Source organism: Nerophis lumbriciformis, linkage group LG02 (assembly GCF_033978685.3).
Source record: "Nerophis lumbriciformis linkage group LG02, RoL_Nlum_v2.1, whole genome shotgun sequence".
NCBI lineage: Eukaryota > Metazoa > Chordata > Actinopteri > Syngnathiformes > Syngnathidae > Nerophis > Nerophis lumbriciformis.
Window position 1 is genome coordinate 69184994 of NC_084549.2, and position 17501 is coordinate 69202494.

Genomic DNA, 17501 nt, shown 5'->3' on the forward strand with positions numbered 1-17501 from the left:
GTGCAACTGTGCAGTCGGTCTTTGGAGTTTTGACGACAGGTACGGCGCCAGAGTGTTGAAATAAAGTGTTTCTCGCCTTCCAGTCGGTAATTTTAATGAGCTGGCAGCAGCCAGCGTCATCTCAGAAGACCCTCGGGTGCCGTGAATGTCAATCAAGTGACGTCATAGTGAAGATTTATGATCGCTCATTTTTAGGACTATTTTTTTAATTCCTGGCTGGTGATCGACTGACACACCCTCCACGATCGACCGGTAGCTCGCGATCAACGTAATGAGCACCCCTGGATGGTGAAATCCCTAGATTTGTTGCAATAGCATGTTGAGAAATGTATAATTTTCCAAAAAACTCCCGCTTTTCCCAAAATTCTCAAATTTCCAGGAAGTTCCCATTGAAATGAATGGGACATTTTTCCAAGTTGCACAATTCCCCACATTTTTCAACCTATTCAAACCATACCAACATCAACACATTCCACTCATCCTGGACATTCAAACTAACACTTTCCCAAGTTCCAAACCAAATTCCGGTTTTCCTGGAAATTCAAACATTCCAACATTCAAACTGTTCTTACATTCATACTACATTCTGTCAGCATTTCACTTCAACTTCAGCATTGCCTCATCTAGTTGTCCACAATAGTTTGTTTTTGCACAAAACTGCAGACAATATAAAGGGAGTATTTTGCATTAGGTCTTTTATTTATTATTAAGCTACTTTAAGTGGGAATCCTACGGCCTGATGGATGTTTTAAGGTTGGCGAAGCCCAGCACTTCCATGCTGATCTCTTCGTCACGATTATGTTTCCCAAACCACATGAAGTCCCCTTCGCCCGGCGCCGTAGCCGTCTTCTCGCACTTCTTCTTGTGATCACGCGGGAAGCGCCTGGTGGCGGTGGTATCCTCCACGGTCGGCTGCGTGGCGTAGTCGGCCCGGTAGACCGAGTCGCCCACTTTAACGCTGCCTTTGCGGCCGTCGTGGCACAGGCAGAAGTGGGATCTGTGCATGCTGGCGTCCTGGGGACACTTTCTGCGTCCCGCGCCCTGGCAAGACCACGTGGCAAAACGTCGGCTTTTAAAGCGTGAAGCGAAACACAAAACGCACGGTTTCGTACTCACATCGTCGAAAACGATGATATTTTCGTGGAGGGAAAGCCTGTTGTTGATGTCTGACACTGGATATGTCCTGGTTTTCTGTCAAACAGGTACACAATCAGATTTATTTATTTAAAAAAAAAAAATATATATATATATATATATATATATATATATATATATACACACACACACACACAGGTAAAAGCCAGTAAATTAGAATATTTTGAAAAACTTGATTTATTTCAGTAATTGCATTCAAAAGGTGTAACTTGTACATTATATTTATTCATTGCACACAGACTGATGCATTCAAATGTTTATTTCATTTAATTTTGATGATTTGAAGTGGCAACAAATGAAAATCCAAAATTCCGTGTGTCACAAAATTAGAATATTACTTAAGGCTAATACAAAAAAGGGATTTTTAGAAATGTTGGCCAACTGAAAAGTATGAAAATGAAAAAAATGAGCATGTACAATACTCAATACTTGGTTGGAGCTCCTTTTGCCTCAATTACTGCGTTAATGCGGCGTGGCATGGAGTCGATGAGTTTCTGGCACTGCTCAGGTGTTATGAGAGCCCAGGTTGCTCTGATAGTGGCCTTCAACTCTTCTGCGTTTTTGGGTCTGGCATTCTGCATCTTCCTTTTCACAATACCCCACAGATTTTCTATGGGGCTAAGGTCAGGGGAGTTGGCGGGCCAATTTAGAACAGAAATACCATGGTCCGTAAACCAGGCACGGGTAGATTTTGCGCTGTGTGCAGGCGCCAAGTCCTGTTGGAACTTGAAATCTCCATCTCCATAGAGCAGGTCAGCAGCAGGAAGCATGAAGTGCTCTAAAACTTGCTGGTAGACGGCTGCGTTGACCCTGGATCTCAGGAAACAGAGTGGACCGACACCAGCAGATGACATGGCACCCCAAACCATCACTGATGGTGGAAACTTTACACTAGACTTCAGGCAACGTGGATCCTGTGCCTCTCCTGTCTTCCTCCAGACTCTGGGACCTCGATTTCCAAAGGAAATGCAAAATTTGCATGGTTGGGTGATGGTTTGGGGTGCCATGTCATCTGCTGGTGTCGGTCCACTCTGTTTCCTGAGATCCAGGGTCAACGCAGCCGTCTACCAGCAAGTTTTAGAGCACTTCATGCTTCCTGCTGCTGACCTGCTCTATGGAGATGGAGATTTCAAGTTCCAGCAGGACTTGGCGCCTGCACACAGCGCAAAATCTACCCGTGCCTGGTTTACGGACCATGGTATTTCTGTTCTAAATTGGCCCGCCAACTCCCCTGACCTTAGCCCCATAGAAAAGCTGTGGGGTATTGTGAAAAGGAAGATGCAGAATGCCAGACCCAAAAACGCAGAAGAGTTGAAGGCCACTATCAGAGCAACCTGGGCTCTCATAACACCTGAGCAGTGCCAGAAACTCATCGACTCCATGCCACGCCGCATTAACGCAGTAATTGAGGCAAAAGGAGCTCCAACCAAGTATTGAGTATTGTACATGCTCATATTTTTCATTTTCATACTTTTCAGTTGGCCAACATTTCTAAAAATCCCTTTTTTGTATTAGCCTTAAGTAATATTCTAATTTTGTGACACACGGAATTTTGGATTTTCATTTGTTGCCACTTCAAATCATCAAAATTAAATGAAATAAACATTTGAATGCATCAGTCTGTGTGCAATGAATAAATATAATGTACAAGTTACACCTTTTGAATGCAATTACTGAAATAAATCAAGTTTTTCAAAATATTCTAATTTACTGGCTTTTACCTGTATACACACAGGCATGTGATTTGACCACAATGAAAAAGACTGAAAAAATTTCCGGGGGTCTGGGGGACGAAGGCCTGGTTTTTCACCAATTTAACATGCTAAAATTAACAAAGACAGCACCATTTGAAGAAAATATTTTAGTGTTTAAAGACATGAAAACATCATTAATAGAACATACATAACCCAATTATCCTAATGAATCACTGTATATGGTTCAGTCCCAACAGTATTTAGTCACTAATATTTACATCTTGTGTTCATATCACATCCACAGGTGTCACATTGATCAGTGTTATTATCTACAGTTTATTAACAGTATTACTTCAGTTCACTTCACACATTAGCTTTCTCGGAGAGCCCTAACATGAGCTTTCCTTGCAAATTTCTGAGCAGCCTGCATTTTCCTTTTGGTCTCTGCTTTTGTAGCTTCTTACACAATATGGGTCATTCTCAAAATTTGCCTAGGTTTTGGTAATAAGCAGATTGCTCTAAAATAAAATTTCCTTTCATATTTGAAATCATTCTATCATTACTATTAGTCAGATATTGTATATATGGGGTAAAAAAAATGATCAGTGGTGTAACAGGTTTGCCAAGATTTATTATTATACAAAATATATTTTAAAGTTAAGACTATTACATGATATATGCTATCAGAAAGTAGCATTAATTGTAAAATACATAACCACTAATAACAATTCACAGTTTTAATGTTTATGCCTAATTGCCTACAAGTTTAGTTATAAATATAACAAAATACCAAATGTAAACATTTCATTCGTTTCGCCAAAATATGATATCAATTTATAAAAAAATAATTAAACATGTTTAGTATTGTTTACTCATATTTGAAAATAGGAAATAATAATAATGTGAGGACACTGACATATTGCATGAAACAAGTGTGAAAATATTTACCTTCAAGATTGTTACACCACTGACAATATTGTTTCAAGAGACTACATAAGAACTTAATATTACAAAATAGTATTATATGCAAATTTATTTCAAATAAATTGTTAACTGGAATCAATAATGCGACTCTTTGAATTTCTGTAATTTCATAATATATTTTCACGTGGCTTTTTATTTTTAGAAAAACCCATTTATATTTCGCAAAGCAATAATTGGTTAATATTTAAAACAAACATGCGTATTTCGCAAGCAAATATTTTTTAGCTTACCTCATTATTAACAACCCTGTCTGCAACTGAAGTGGGTTGTTTGAGTGGATCTTTCCTCTCGATGTCTACGGCAGTTGTCGATGTAAACAAAGGATGAAGTCCGTAAGGTTTGCTCACTTTCGGTTGACATCCAAAAGTACCAGCTAGTGAAAAGTTCGTTTTCCTTGCTTCAAGTTGTTTCATATGTTTTTGGCGTTTCGCATGTACTTCCAAAGCCTTGAAACTTCGTGATCCATAGTCAATATTATCATGACACCACGTGCACAAAACCTTTCCGGGACGATCGATTTTCCGAATAAAATCACCTAACAAAGTCGTAACTTCCTTCTTCCCAACAGTATCAGTGATTTCCCTTTCCATCCAGTCCCATCGAAACTTATTTTTGACATGTTTATCAATTTCTTTTACTCGTAAAGCGTCCTTTCTCTCGAGAACCGACATCGTTTACATATGGAAAATGGCGGTAATAACCATTATGAATATGAATGATGACGTTATTAACGTCATCATTCATAACAGATGTCCTGATTGGTCACAAGGAACATATCGACCAATCAACTACGGCGTAATATAAACTACGTCTCCAATCTTGATTTAGGGTCGAAAAAAAACCCGGAAAAACGGGAGATAATTATTTTTTTTCTCCCGAGATGAAAAAAGACGGAATTCCGACTTTAGACGGAAAAATCACATGCCTGTATATATCAATGCAGATCAACAGAATTGCTTGGATTGTTTTTTTTTTTGGGACTTGTTGCTAGGCAGAGGTCAATCACTCATGACTACAACCTAGGGACCAACAATTGGTTAAATCTGCAAGTAGTTGACATTATTATTTTGCATTACAGTGCTATTTTTTAATGTTCATATGCCAACCTATCAGCATTATATGAACTACGAGACAAATGTACAGTATTCTGTATAAAATGTATTTTGGGAGGTAAACCGTGTCCCAATAGTTACTGAAAATGTCCTTTATAGAATGTGTGTATTGTTGTGGGGCTGTCTTGGTTGACAAGACTCTGCAGCATCGCGTGGACATCGGGGGCGGTACCTCTGGATTGGCAGACCGGGGTGGTGGTTCCTCTCTTTAAAAAGGGGAACCGGAGGGTGTGTTCTAACTATTGTGGGATCACACTCCTCAGCCTTCCCGGTAAGGTCTATTCAGGTGTACTGGAGAGGAGGCTACGCCGGATAGTCGAACCTCGGATTCAGGAGGAACAGTGTGGTTTTCGTCCTGGTCGTGGAACTGTGGACCAGCTCTATACTCTCGGCAGGGTCCTTGAGGGTGCATGAGAGTTTGCCCAACCAGTCTACATGTGTTTTGTGGACTTGGAGAAGGCATTCGACCGTGTCCCTCGGGAAGTCCTGTGGGGAGTGCTCAGAGAGTATGGGGTAACGGACTGTCTGATTGTGGCAGTCCGCTCCCTGTATGCTCAGTGCCAGAGATTGGTCTGCATTGCCGGCAGTAAGTCGGACACGTTTCCAGTGAGGGTTGGACTCCGCCAAGGCTGCCCTTTGTCACCCATTCTGTTCATAACTTTTATGGACAGAATTTCTAGGCGCAGTCAAGGCGTTGAGGGGATCTGGTTTGGTGGCTGCAGGATTAGGTCTCTGCTTTTTGCAGATGATGTGGTCCTGATGGCTTCATCTGGCCAGGATCTTCAGCTCTCGCTGGATCGGTTCGCAGCCGAGTGTGAAGCGACTGAGATGAGAATCAGCACCTCCAAGTCCGAGTCCATGGTTCTCGCCCGGAAAAGGGTGGAGTGCCATCTCAGGGTTGGGGAGGAGATCTTGCCCCAAGTGGAGGAGTTCAAGTACCTCAGAGTCTTGTTCACGAATGAGGGAAGAGTGGATCGTGAGATCGACAGGCGGATCGGTGCGGCGTCTTCAGTAATGCGGACGCTGTATCGATCCGTTGTGGTGAAGAAGGAGCTGAGCCGGAAGGCAAAGCTCTCAATTTACCGGTCGATCTACGTCCCCATCCTCACCTATGGTCATGAGCTTTGGGTTATGACCGAAAGGACAAGATCACGGGTACAAGCGGCCGAAATGAGTTTCCTCCGCCGGGTGGCGTGGTTCTCCCTTAGAGATAGGGTGAGAAGCTCTGCCATCCGGGAGGAGCTCAAAGTAAAGCCGCTGCTCCTCCACATGGAGAGGAGCCAGATGAGGTGGTTCGGGCATCTGGTCAGGATGCCACCCGAGCGCCTCCCTAGGGAGGTGTTTAGGGTGCGTCCGACCGGTAGGAGGCCGCGGGGAAGACCCAGGGCACGTTGGGAAGACTATGTCTCCCGGCTGGCCTGGGAACGCCTCGGGGTCCCACGGGAAGAGCTGGACGCAGCGGCTGGGGAGAGGGAAGTCTGGGCTTCCCTGCTTAGGCTGCTGCCCCCGCGACCCGACCTCGGATAAGCGGAAGAAGATGGATGGATGGATGGATGGGTGTATTGTTGCGTTTGGACCAGTTGTTCCTCCCAGGGAATTCAAGTCACAAGTCGCTCCCAAGCTCTTTACGACACTTAAAGCTGAGTAGAAAAACCACCAGAGACAGAATAGGTATTTTGTAATATATTTGCAAAGCTTTGTAAATATATTGAGACCAGTCCAGCATAAAACATTCAATCGCGCCGCCAAGATGGTCTGCCCCCCCCCCCCCTTGAAAAACCCTCTCCCCTCTTAAGTCTCTCTTCCTCCCACCCTCGCAGTCTTGTCCCTCCAGCCAAAACACATGCCCATTGTCCTCCGCACCTGGACATAAGGCTAGATAAGAGAAAGGAGTATCTCTCTTTCTTACATTCCTCACTCAAGGTTTAAGCACACAGTAATTGCAGACAACCAAAAGACCACAATTGGAAGAAAAACACCAGCTGTTTTGTAATATGATTATGAAATGAAAAGAAGTAACACTTAAATACGGATATATGTAAATATCTGCCTCCGACAGTATCCTCACTCTGAAAAAGGCCTTGATTTATGGATCTTTGTGTGGAGTTGACTGTTGATTATTAATTAAATGGGGTGCACTACTTGGGTGCCACCAGCAAAGGCGCTGTTGAGTCAGCCTCTACTAGCTTTTGAGTTATTAACGCCTTCAAGGGTGTCAAACTCGTTTTTATTGAGAGCCACATGGGAACTAACAGTGAATATATTTATGAATATAAACGTATAATAGCTTCGTTACACAATTCGCTAATTTCTTCCAAATGTTTTTTTTAGTTTTATGGATGACTTGCTTCGAAATTGTAAGTCAAAGTGAAAAGCAAATATTGCATGTATTTTCCGTACTGTAAGTCGCTACTTTTTTCCAATGCTTTGGACCCTGCGGCTTATAAAACGGTGCGGCTAATTTATGGATTTCTTTCGCAAACGGCCATGTTTTGTATTCAACAAACACCGACGCTGAAAAGGTGTTTTATTGTTTGTGCTATGGCGCCATCTTTTGGGCGAGTTTGCGCACTGCAGTGTTGAACGTCTACAGTGCCTTGAACCGGAAGTACAAATGCCGTTCCGCCTACTAGTTTTTCCATAGCCTTTCTACTCGTATGGTTTCATCATTCGTCACTCCAAACAACATTTGTAAGTTTTACAATATAACTAAAACTGTTCATACTTACTAAACCGTCACGTTTGACCGGAGTGTTTTCATGCATATTGTACATGCTATCGTAATGTAATCAACCTGTAGACGTGTCTGTGTTAGTATTATTACCTTACGATGGCATTCTTTTTGTATGGTTTCAGTTTCACAAATTCCTCAGTAAATTCACCAAAACGTCACCGAGGAGTTATTGAGTCTGTTCAGCTGATTGGAGAGCTAGCTTCCGCAGCTCGTGGGTCCATGACCATGACTTCTGTTTTGTTTGATCAGCCGTTTTACTGCCATGTTACACGCATCATTTAAGGTATGTAAATAAACCTTTCTGTGTAAAAAAAAAACAACCTCATTTTACAACGTATATATCTGCGGCTTATGGTCCGGTGCGGCTAATATAATGACAAATATTTGTTCCTATACAAATTTAGTGGGTGTGGCTTAAATACCGGTACGCTATATGATCCAGAAAAAAACGGTAAGTATTCACAAATTCCTCAGTAAATTCACCAAAACGTCACCGAGGAGTTATTGAGTCTGTTCAGCTGATTGGAGAGCTGGCTTCCGCAGCGAGTGGGTCCATGACCATGATTTCTGTTTTGTCTGATCAGCTGTTTTACTGCCGTGTTACACGCATCATTTAAGGTATGTAAATAAACATTTGCAAAACCTTTCTGTGTAAAAACAACTAATTTTAAGCCGTATATATCTGCGGCTTATAGTCCGGTGCGGCTAATATGACAACTATTTTTTTTCTGCAAAAATGTAGTGGGTGCAGCTTAAATACCGGTACGCTATATGGCCCGGTAAAAAAACGCTAAGTATTCACAAATTCCTCAGTAAATCCACCAAAACGTCACCGTGGAGTTATTGAGTCTGTTCAGCTGATTGGAGAGCTAGCTTCCGCAGCTAGTGGGTCCATGACGATGACTTCTGTTTTGTCTGATCAGCCGTTTTACTGCCGTGTTACACGCATCATTTAAGGTATGTAAATAAACCTGTGTAAAAAAAAAAAAAAATTAATTTTACAACATATATATCTGCGGCCTATAGTTCGGTGTGGCTAATATAATGACAAATATTTTTTCCTATACAAATTTAGTGGGTGAGGATTGAATACCGGTACGCTATATGGTCCGGAAAAAACGGTAAGTATTCACAAATTCCTCAGTAAATTCACCAAAACGTCACCGTGGAGTTATTGAGTCTGTTCAGCTGATTGGAGAGCTAGCTTCTGCAGCTAGTGGGGTCCATGACGATGGCTTCTGTTTTGTTTGATCGGCCGTTTTACTGCCGTGTTACACGCATCATTTAAGGTATGTAAATAAACATTTGCAAAACCTTTCTGTGTAAAAACAACTAATTTTAAACCGTATATATCTGCGGCTTATAGTCCGGTGCGGCTAATATGACAACTATTTTTTTTCTACAAAAATGTAGTGGGTGCAGCTTAAATACCGGTACGCTATATGGTCCGGTAAAAAAACGCTAAGTATTCACAAATTCCTCAGTAAATCCACCAAAACGTCACCGTGGAGTTATTGAGTCTGTTCAGCTGATTGGAGAGCTAGCTTCCGCAGCTAGTGGGTCCATGACGATGACTTCTGTTTTGTCTGATCAGCCGTTTTACTGCCGTGTTACACGCATCATTTAAGGTATGCAAATAAACATGTGTAAATAAAACAACCTAATTTTACAACTATATATCTGCGGCTTATAGTCCGGTGCGGCTAATATGACATATTTTTTTCTACAAAAATGTAGCTAGTAGGGTCCATGACGATGACTTCTGTTTTGTTTGATCAGCCGTTTTACACGCATCATTTAAGGTATGTAAATAAACCTTTCTGTGTAAAACAAAAAATCTAATTTTACAACGTATATATCTGCGGCTTATAGTCCGGTGCGGCTAATATAATGAAAAAATATTTTTTTCTGCAAAATTGTAGTGGGTGCGGCTTAAATACCGGTACGCTATATGGTCCGGAAAAAAACGCTAAGTATTCACAAATTCCTCAGTAAATTCACCAAAACGTCACAGTGGAATTATTGAGTCTGTTCAGCTGATTGGACAGCTAGCTTTTGCAGCTAGTGGGTCCATGATGATGACTTCTGTTTTGTTTGATCAGCCATTTTACTGCCATGTTACACGCATCATTTAAGGTATGTAAATAAACCTGTGTAAAAAAACAACAACTAATTTTACAACGTATATATCTGCGTCTTATAGTCCGGTGCGGCTAATATGACAAATATTTTTTTCTACAAATTTAGTGGGTGCGGCTTAAATACCGGTACGCTATATGGTCCGGAAAAAACGGTAAGTATTCAAAGAATCCTCAGTAAATTCACCAAAACGTCACCGTGGAGTTATTGAGTCTGTTCAGCTGATTGGAGAGCGAGCTTCCGCAGCTAGTGGGTCCATGATGATGACTTCTGTTTTGTTTGATCAGCCGTTTTACTGCCGTGTTACACGCATCATTTAAGGTATGTAAATAAACATTTGCAAAACCTTTCTGTGTAAAAACCACAAATGTTAAACCGTATATATCTGCGGCTTATAGTCCGGTGCGGCTAATATAATGACTTTTTTTTTTTCTACAAAAATTTAGTGGGTGCGGCTTGAATACCGGTACGCTATATGGTCCGGGATAAAACGGTAAGTATTCACAAATTCCTCAGTAAATCCACCAAAACGTCACCGTGGAGTTATTGAGTCTGTTCAGCTGATTGGAGAGCTAGCTTCCGCAGCTAGTGGGTCCATGACCATGACTCCTGTTTTGTTTGATCGGCCGTTTTACTGCCGTGTTACACGCATCATTTAAGGTATGTAAATAAACATTTGCAAAACCTTTCTGTGTAAAAACCACAAATGTTAAACCGTATATATCTGCGGCTTATAGTCCGGTGCGGCTAATATAATGACATTTTTTTTTTTTCTACAAAAATTTAGTGGGTGCGGCTTAAATACCGGTACGCTATATGGTCCGGTAAAAAAACGCTAAGTATTCACAAATTCCTCAGTAAATCCACCAAAACGTCACCGTGGAGTTATTGAGTCTGTTCAGCTGATTGGAGAGCTAGCTTCCGCAGCTAGTGGGTCCATGACCATGACTTCGGTTTTGTCTGATCAGCCGTTTTACTGCCGCGTTACACGAATCATTTAAGGTATGTAAACAAACATTTGCAAAACCTTTCTGTGTAAAAACCACAAATGTTAAACCGTATATATCTGCGGCTTATAATCCGGTGCGGCTAATATAATGACAACATTTTTTTTTCTACAAAAATTTAGTGGGTGCGGCTTGAATACCGGTACGCTATATGGTCCGGAATAAAACGGTAAGTATTCACAAATTCCTCAGTAAATCCACTAAAACGTCACCGTGGAGTTATTGAGTCTGTTCAGCTGATTGGAGAGCTAGCATCCGCAGCTAGAGGGTCCAAGACGATGACTTCTGTTTTGTTTGATCAGCCGTTTTACTGCCGTGTTACACGCATCATTTAAGGTATGTAAATAAACCTGTGTAAAAAAAAAACAACTAATTTCACAACGTATATATTTGCGGCTTATAATCCGGTGCGGCTAATATAATGACAAAATATTTTTTTTCTACAAAAATTTAGTGGGTGCGGCTTAAATACTGGTACACTATATGGTCTGGAAAAAAACGCTAAGTATTCACAAATTCTTTAGTAATTTCACCAAAACGTCACCGTGGAGTTATTGAGTTTGTTCAGTTGATTGGAGAGCTAGCTTCCGCAGCTAGTGGGTCCATGACGATGACTTCTGTTTTGTTTGATCAGCCGTTTTACTGCCGTGTTACACGCATCATTTAAGGTATGTAAATAAACATTTGCAAAACCTTTCTGTGGAAAAAAAACACATTTTAAAACGTATATATCTGCGGCTTATAGTCCGGTGCGGCTAATATGACAAATATTTTTTTTCTACAAAAATGTAGTGGGTGCAGCTTAAATACCGGTACGCTATATGGTCCGGTAAAAAAACGCAAAGTATTCACAAATTCCTCAGTAAATCCACCAAAACGTCACCGTGGAGTTATTGAGTCTGTTCAGCTGATTGGAGAGCTAGCTTCCGCAGCTAGTGGGTCCATGACGATGACTTCTGTTTTGTCTGATCAGCCGTTTTACTGCCGTGTTACACGCATCATTTAAGGTATGCAAATAAACATGTGTAAATAAAACAACCTAATTTTACAACTATATATCTGCGGCTTATAGTCCGGTGCGGCTAATATGACATATTTTTTTCTACAAAAATGTAGCTAGTGGGTCCATGACGATGACTTCTGTTTTGTTTGATCAGCCGTTTTACACGCATCATTTAAGGTATGTAAATAAACCTTTCTGTGTAAAACAAAAAATCTAATTTTACAACGTATATATCTGCGGCTTATAGTCCGGTGCGGCTAATACAATGAAAAAATATTTTTTTCTACAAAATTGTAGTGGGTGCGGCTTAAATACCGGTACGCTATATGGTCCGGAAAAAAACGCTAAGTATTCACAAATTCGTCAGTAAATTCACCAAAACGTCACTGTGGAGTTATTGAGTCTGTTCAGCTGATTGGAGAGATAGCTTCCGCAGCTAGTGGGGTCCATGTCGATGACTTCTGTTTTGTTTGATCAGCCGTTTTACTGCCGTGTTACACACATCATTTAAGGTATGTAAATAAACCTGTGTAAAAAAAAACAACTAATTTTACAACGTATATATCTGCAGCTTATAGTCCGGTGCGGCTAATATAATGACATATTTTTTTTCTACAAAAATTTAGTGGGTGCGGCTTAAATACCGGTACGCTATATGGTCCGGTAAAAAAACGCTAAGTATTCACAAATTCCTCAGTAAATCCACCAAAACGTCACCGTGGAGTTATTGAGTCTGTTCAGCTGATTGGAGAGCTAGCTTCCGCAGCTAGTGGGTCCATGACGATGACTCCTGTTTTGTTTGATCAGCCGTTTTACTGCCGTGTTACACGAATCATTTCAGGTATGTAAATAAACATTTGCAAAACCTTTCTGTGTAAAAACCACAAATGTTAAACCGTATATATCTGCGGCTTATAGTCCGGTGCGGCTAATATAATGACAACATTTTTTTTTCTACAAAAATTTAGTGGGTGCGGCTTGAATACCGGTACACTATATGGTCCGGAAAAAAACGCTAAGTTTTCACAAATGCCTCAGTAAATCCACCAAAACGTCACCGTGGAGTTATTGAGTCTGTTCAGCTGATTGGAGAGCTAGCTTCCGCAGCTAGTGGCCTTGAGTTTGACACCGGTGACCTACATCAACATTATAACACAACACTGGAATGGAAACAGGAGTTCAGAACTTTCAGAGGTTGCCTCATTCCAATAAACACAGCAATCCACCCTTTAAATTCCGTCCGACTCGGCCTACACTGACGCCGAGCGTTTAGTTGTTTACATACGTACGTGCTCCATCCTCAGTTTGGGAAAGCGTTCAAAGTCGAAGGCCTGTGGCAGCGAGTCGGTCACTTGGGTCAGCATGAGCCCGGTGCTGGTGGACAGCTCGCGATTCCTGCCCTCGGTCTGCGGCACATCTGGGTGAGGAAACTTGAGGAGAAACGTTATAAGGCGACGACAGACACTCGCCGGACACTACATTAGGTACATCTCTACAATGCAAGGTATTAGTGGTATTCACTCTCGTGTGCATTTTCTTTTTGATTGCACATTTTTTCAACAATTGGACAATTGCATTTGAAGGGTTTTGCGTGTTTACAAAAGAGATTATTAAATTATTTGAGGGGGGAAAAAAAAGAGGTCTTACCCATTTGGCGTCGTTGCCCTTAGGAGAATAATGCCGCTTTCCCCTTTTGATCATTTTGGCAGACATTTCGGCCTCCTGGGTTTTACCAAAACACGCAGACATTGGCACACACACCACCCGGGCTTTACAGCTCAGCAAAGCCCTGGTAACTATGGCAATGTGCTGCCAAAACAAAACAAGGTGAGCTCAGTTTGCCACGCAGGTGGTGAACTGCAACGCAAAAGGGACAAAATGTTATCTGCAGATTACTGACGCACTATTGACTCCATTGTCAGTTGCAATTAATGGGATGTTTGCAAACACTATATAGCACAGAGCTGGGCAACTATTTTGACTCAGGGACCACATTGAGGGAAAAAAATGTGTCGGGGGTGGGGCAATGTGTATGTATGTATAAATTATATGTACACATAGCTATAAAAATCTGCTGTCCAGTATGTGTTTGGGTCCCTTTTTTTTTTTCAGGAACACTTAATACCATAAGTCACAATGTCCACCTCAAAAAAACAGAATGGAATTATACAGTTTGTACATTAAAATAAAGAAAGTGGGATTTACAATATTAACTATGAACAATAATACACTGAATATTAACAACATATGAATGTCGCTCCTCTTTTACGTGGGATTTACAATATTAATTATGAACAATAAAACACTGAATATTAACTACATATGAACATCACTTCTCTTTTACGTGGGATTTACAGTATTAACTATAAAAAATAAAACACTAAATATTAACATTTGAACGTCGCTCCTCTTTTACGTGGGATTTACAGTATTAACTATGAACAATAAAACACTGAATATTAACAACATGTGAACCACGCTCCTAACGTGGGATTTACAATATTAACTATGAACAATAAAACACTGATTAACAACATATGAACGTCGCTCCCCTTTTACGTGGGATTTACAATATTAACTATGAAAAATATAACACTAAATATTAACATTTGAACGTCGCTCCTCTTTTACGTGGGATTTACAATATTAACTATGAACAATAAAACACTGAATATTAACAACATATGAACATCGCTTCTCTTTTACGTGAGATTTACAATATTAACTATGAACAACAAAATACTGAATATTAACAACATGTGAACGTCGCTCCTTTTTTACGTGGGATTTTCAATATTAACTATAAAAAATAAAACACTAAATATTAACATTTGGACGTCGCTCCTCTTTTACGTGGGATTTACAATATTAACTATGAACAATAAAACACTGAATATTAACAACAAATGAACGTCGCTCCTCTTGTATGTGGGATTTACAATATTAACTTTGAACAATAAAACACTGAATATTAACAACATATGAACGTCGCTCCTCTTTTACGTGGGATTTATAGTATTAACTATAAAAAATAAAACACTAAATATTAACATTTGAACGTCGCTCCTCTTTTACGTGGGATTTACAATATTAACTATGAAGAATAAAACACTGAATATTAACAACAAATGAACGTCGCTCCTCTTGTACGTGGGATTTACAATATTAACTTTGAACAATAAAACACTGAATATTAACAACATATGAACGTCGCTCCTCTTTTACGTGGGATTTACAGTATTAACTATAAAAAATAAAACACTAAATATTAACATTTGAACGTCGCTCCTCTTTTACGTGGGATTTACAATATTAGCTATGAACAATAAAACACTGAATATTAACAACATATGAACATCGCTTCTCTTTTACACGAGATTTACAATATTAACTATGAACAACAAAATACTGAATATTAACAACATGTGAACGTCGCTCCTCTTTTATGTGGGATTTTCAATATTAACTATAAAAAATAAAACACTAAATATTAACATTTGAACGTCGCTCCTCTTTTACGTGGGATTTACAATATTAACTATGAACAATAAAACACTGAATATTAACAACATATGAACATCGCTTCTCTTTTATGTGAGATTTACAATATTAACTATGAACAAAATACTGAATATTAACAACATGTGAACGTCGCTCCTTTTTTACGTGGGATTTTCAATATTAACTATGAACGATAAAACACTGAATATTAACAACATATGAACGTCGCTCCCCTTTTACGTGGGATTTACAATATTAACTATGAACAATAAAACAATGAATATTAACAACATACGGTATGAACGTCACTCCTCTTTTACACATAGTTTACAATATTAACTATGAACAATAAAACACTTAATATTAACAACATATGAACGTTGTTCCTCTTTTACGTGGGATTTACAATATTAACTATGAACAATAAAACACTGAATATTAACAACATGTGAACGTCGCTCCTTTTTTACGTGGGATTTACAGTATTAACTATAAAAAATAAAACACTGAATATTAACATTTGAACGTCGCTCCTCTTTTACGTGGGATTTACAATATTAACTATGAACAATAAAACACTGAATATTAACAACATATGAACATCGCTTCTCTTTTACGTGAGATTTACAATATTAACTATGAACAACAAAATACTGAATATTAACATGTGAACGTCGCTCCTTTTTTACGTGGGATTTTCAATATTAACTATGAACAATAAAACACTGAATATTAACAACAAATGAATGTCGCTCCTCTTTTACGTGGGATTTACAATATTAACTATGAACAATAAAACACTGAATATTAACATATGAACGTCGCTCCCCTTTTACGTGGGATTTACAGTATTAACTATAAAAAATAGAACACTAAATATTAACAACATGTGAACGTCGCTCCTTTTTTATGTGGGATTTTCAATATTAACTATGAACAATAAAATACTGAATATTAACAACATGTGAACGTCGCTCCTTTTTTACGTGGGATTTTCAATATTAACTATGAACAATAAAACACTGAATATTAACAACAAATGAACGTCGCTCCTCTTGTACGTGGGATTTACAGTATTAACTATGAACAATAAAACACTGAATATTAACAACATATGAACATCGCTTCTCTTTTACTTGAGATTTACAATATTAACTATGATCAACAAAATACTGAATATTAACAACATGTGAACGTCGCTCCTTTTTTACGTGGGATTTTCAATATTAACTATGAACAATAAAACACTGAATATTAACAACATATGAACGTCGTTCCTCTTTTACGTGGGATTTACAATATTAACTATGAACGATAAAACACTGAATATTAACAACATATGAACGTCGCTCCTCTTTTACGTGGGATTTACAATATTAACTATGAACGATAAAACACTGAATATTAACAACATATGAACGTCGCTCCTCTTGTACGTGGGATTTACAATATTAACTATGAACAATAAAACACTGAATATTAACAACATATGAACATCGCTCCTCTTTTACGTGGGATTTACAATATTAACTATGGACGATAAAACACTGAATATTAACAACATATGAACGTCGCTCCTCTTTTACTTCTCAGACCAGCTCCTCGATAGACATATTGTACAATCAACAAAACAAAATGTGACAAACAGCAAAATATGAATGCAAAGTGTAATAAACACCTACAATATGATATTTTCTCACTTTTATGCAGAACTTTGTTGCAAAAAAAAATCTGTTTCTGACACACGTGTTCCGGGCTGGCAGATTTCAACCATTGAAATACTTTCTATGGTTCAAGACTTACGGTCATTTAAAAACAGCATAATGGCGGCTACAGTTTTGAAGTTTAAGGTCTAAAAAAATTATGTCGGATTGAAAATCTTGATGGCTCGTGGGCCGTATTTTGCCCAGGTCTGCTATAGTACATATAACAGAAGGGGTTAAACTATCAAAAAAAAGTAACTTTATTTCCACAATACTCAGTATTTCAGATAAGACAAAAACACATACGAGAATTTAACAGCAAACACAATTTGTTTTAAACATGCTTAAAAGTTTTGAGCTTTTGTTACATTTTCAAACCCACTGACAGCAAGTTAAAAGTGGACAATTGATGCCAACACACTTTACCTGAAGAAGGGATGTGTTTGTTAAAAGCAAAAAAATTCGCCAA

General features: G+C 39.1%; 1 protein-coding gene and 1 long non-coding RNA gene across 2 annotated transcripts in view; one reads left to right on the plus strand and one right to left on the minus strand.

The window, feature by feature from the left end:
- LOC140677241 (uncharacterized) overlaps positions 1–17501 on the plus strand; it is a 30390-nt gene that overhangs the window by 9701 nt on the left and 3188 nt on the right. The gene's annotated exons all lie outside the window — the stretch shown is intronic.
- tex36 (testis expressed 36) lies at positions 636–17501 on the minus strand. Its single transcript, XM_061967933.1, has 4 exons — positions 17459–17501; positions 13476–13637; positions 13118–13258; positions 636–1191 (listed from the first exon to the last, which is right to left on the minus strand). The coding sequence occupies exons 2-4, from the start codon at positions 13575–13577 to the stop codon at positions 730–732; spliced, it is 705 nt and encodes a 234-aa protein (XP_061823917.1). The 5' UTR covers positions 13578–13637; positions 17459–17501; the 3' UTR covers positions 636–729.

What these genes read in the sequence shown, in the direction of transcription:
- tex36 (XM_061967933.1), bottom strand. Translation starts at nt 13,577, where the DNA reads ATGTCTGCGTGTTTTGGTAAAACCCAGGAGGCCGAAATGTCTGCCAAA. An exon ending in AGGGCAACGACGCCAAATGG is followed by an intron (nt 13,259 to 13,475) that starts GTAAGACCTCTT and finishes TTTCTCCTCAAG; the next exon opens with TTTCCTCACCCAGATGTGCC. An exon ending in CCAAACTGAGGATGGAGCAC is followed by an intron (nt 1,192 to 13,117) that starts GTACGTATGTAA and finishes CCTGTTTGACAG; the next exon opens with AAAACCAGGACATATCCAGT.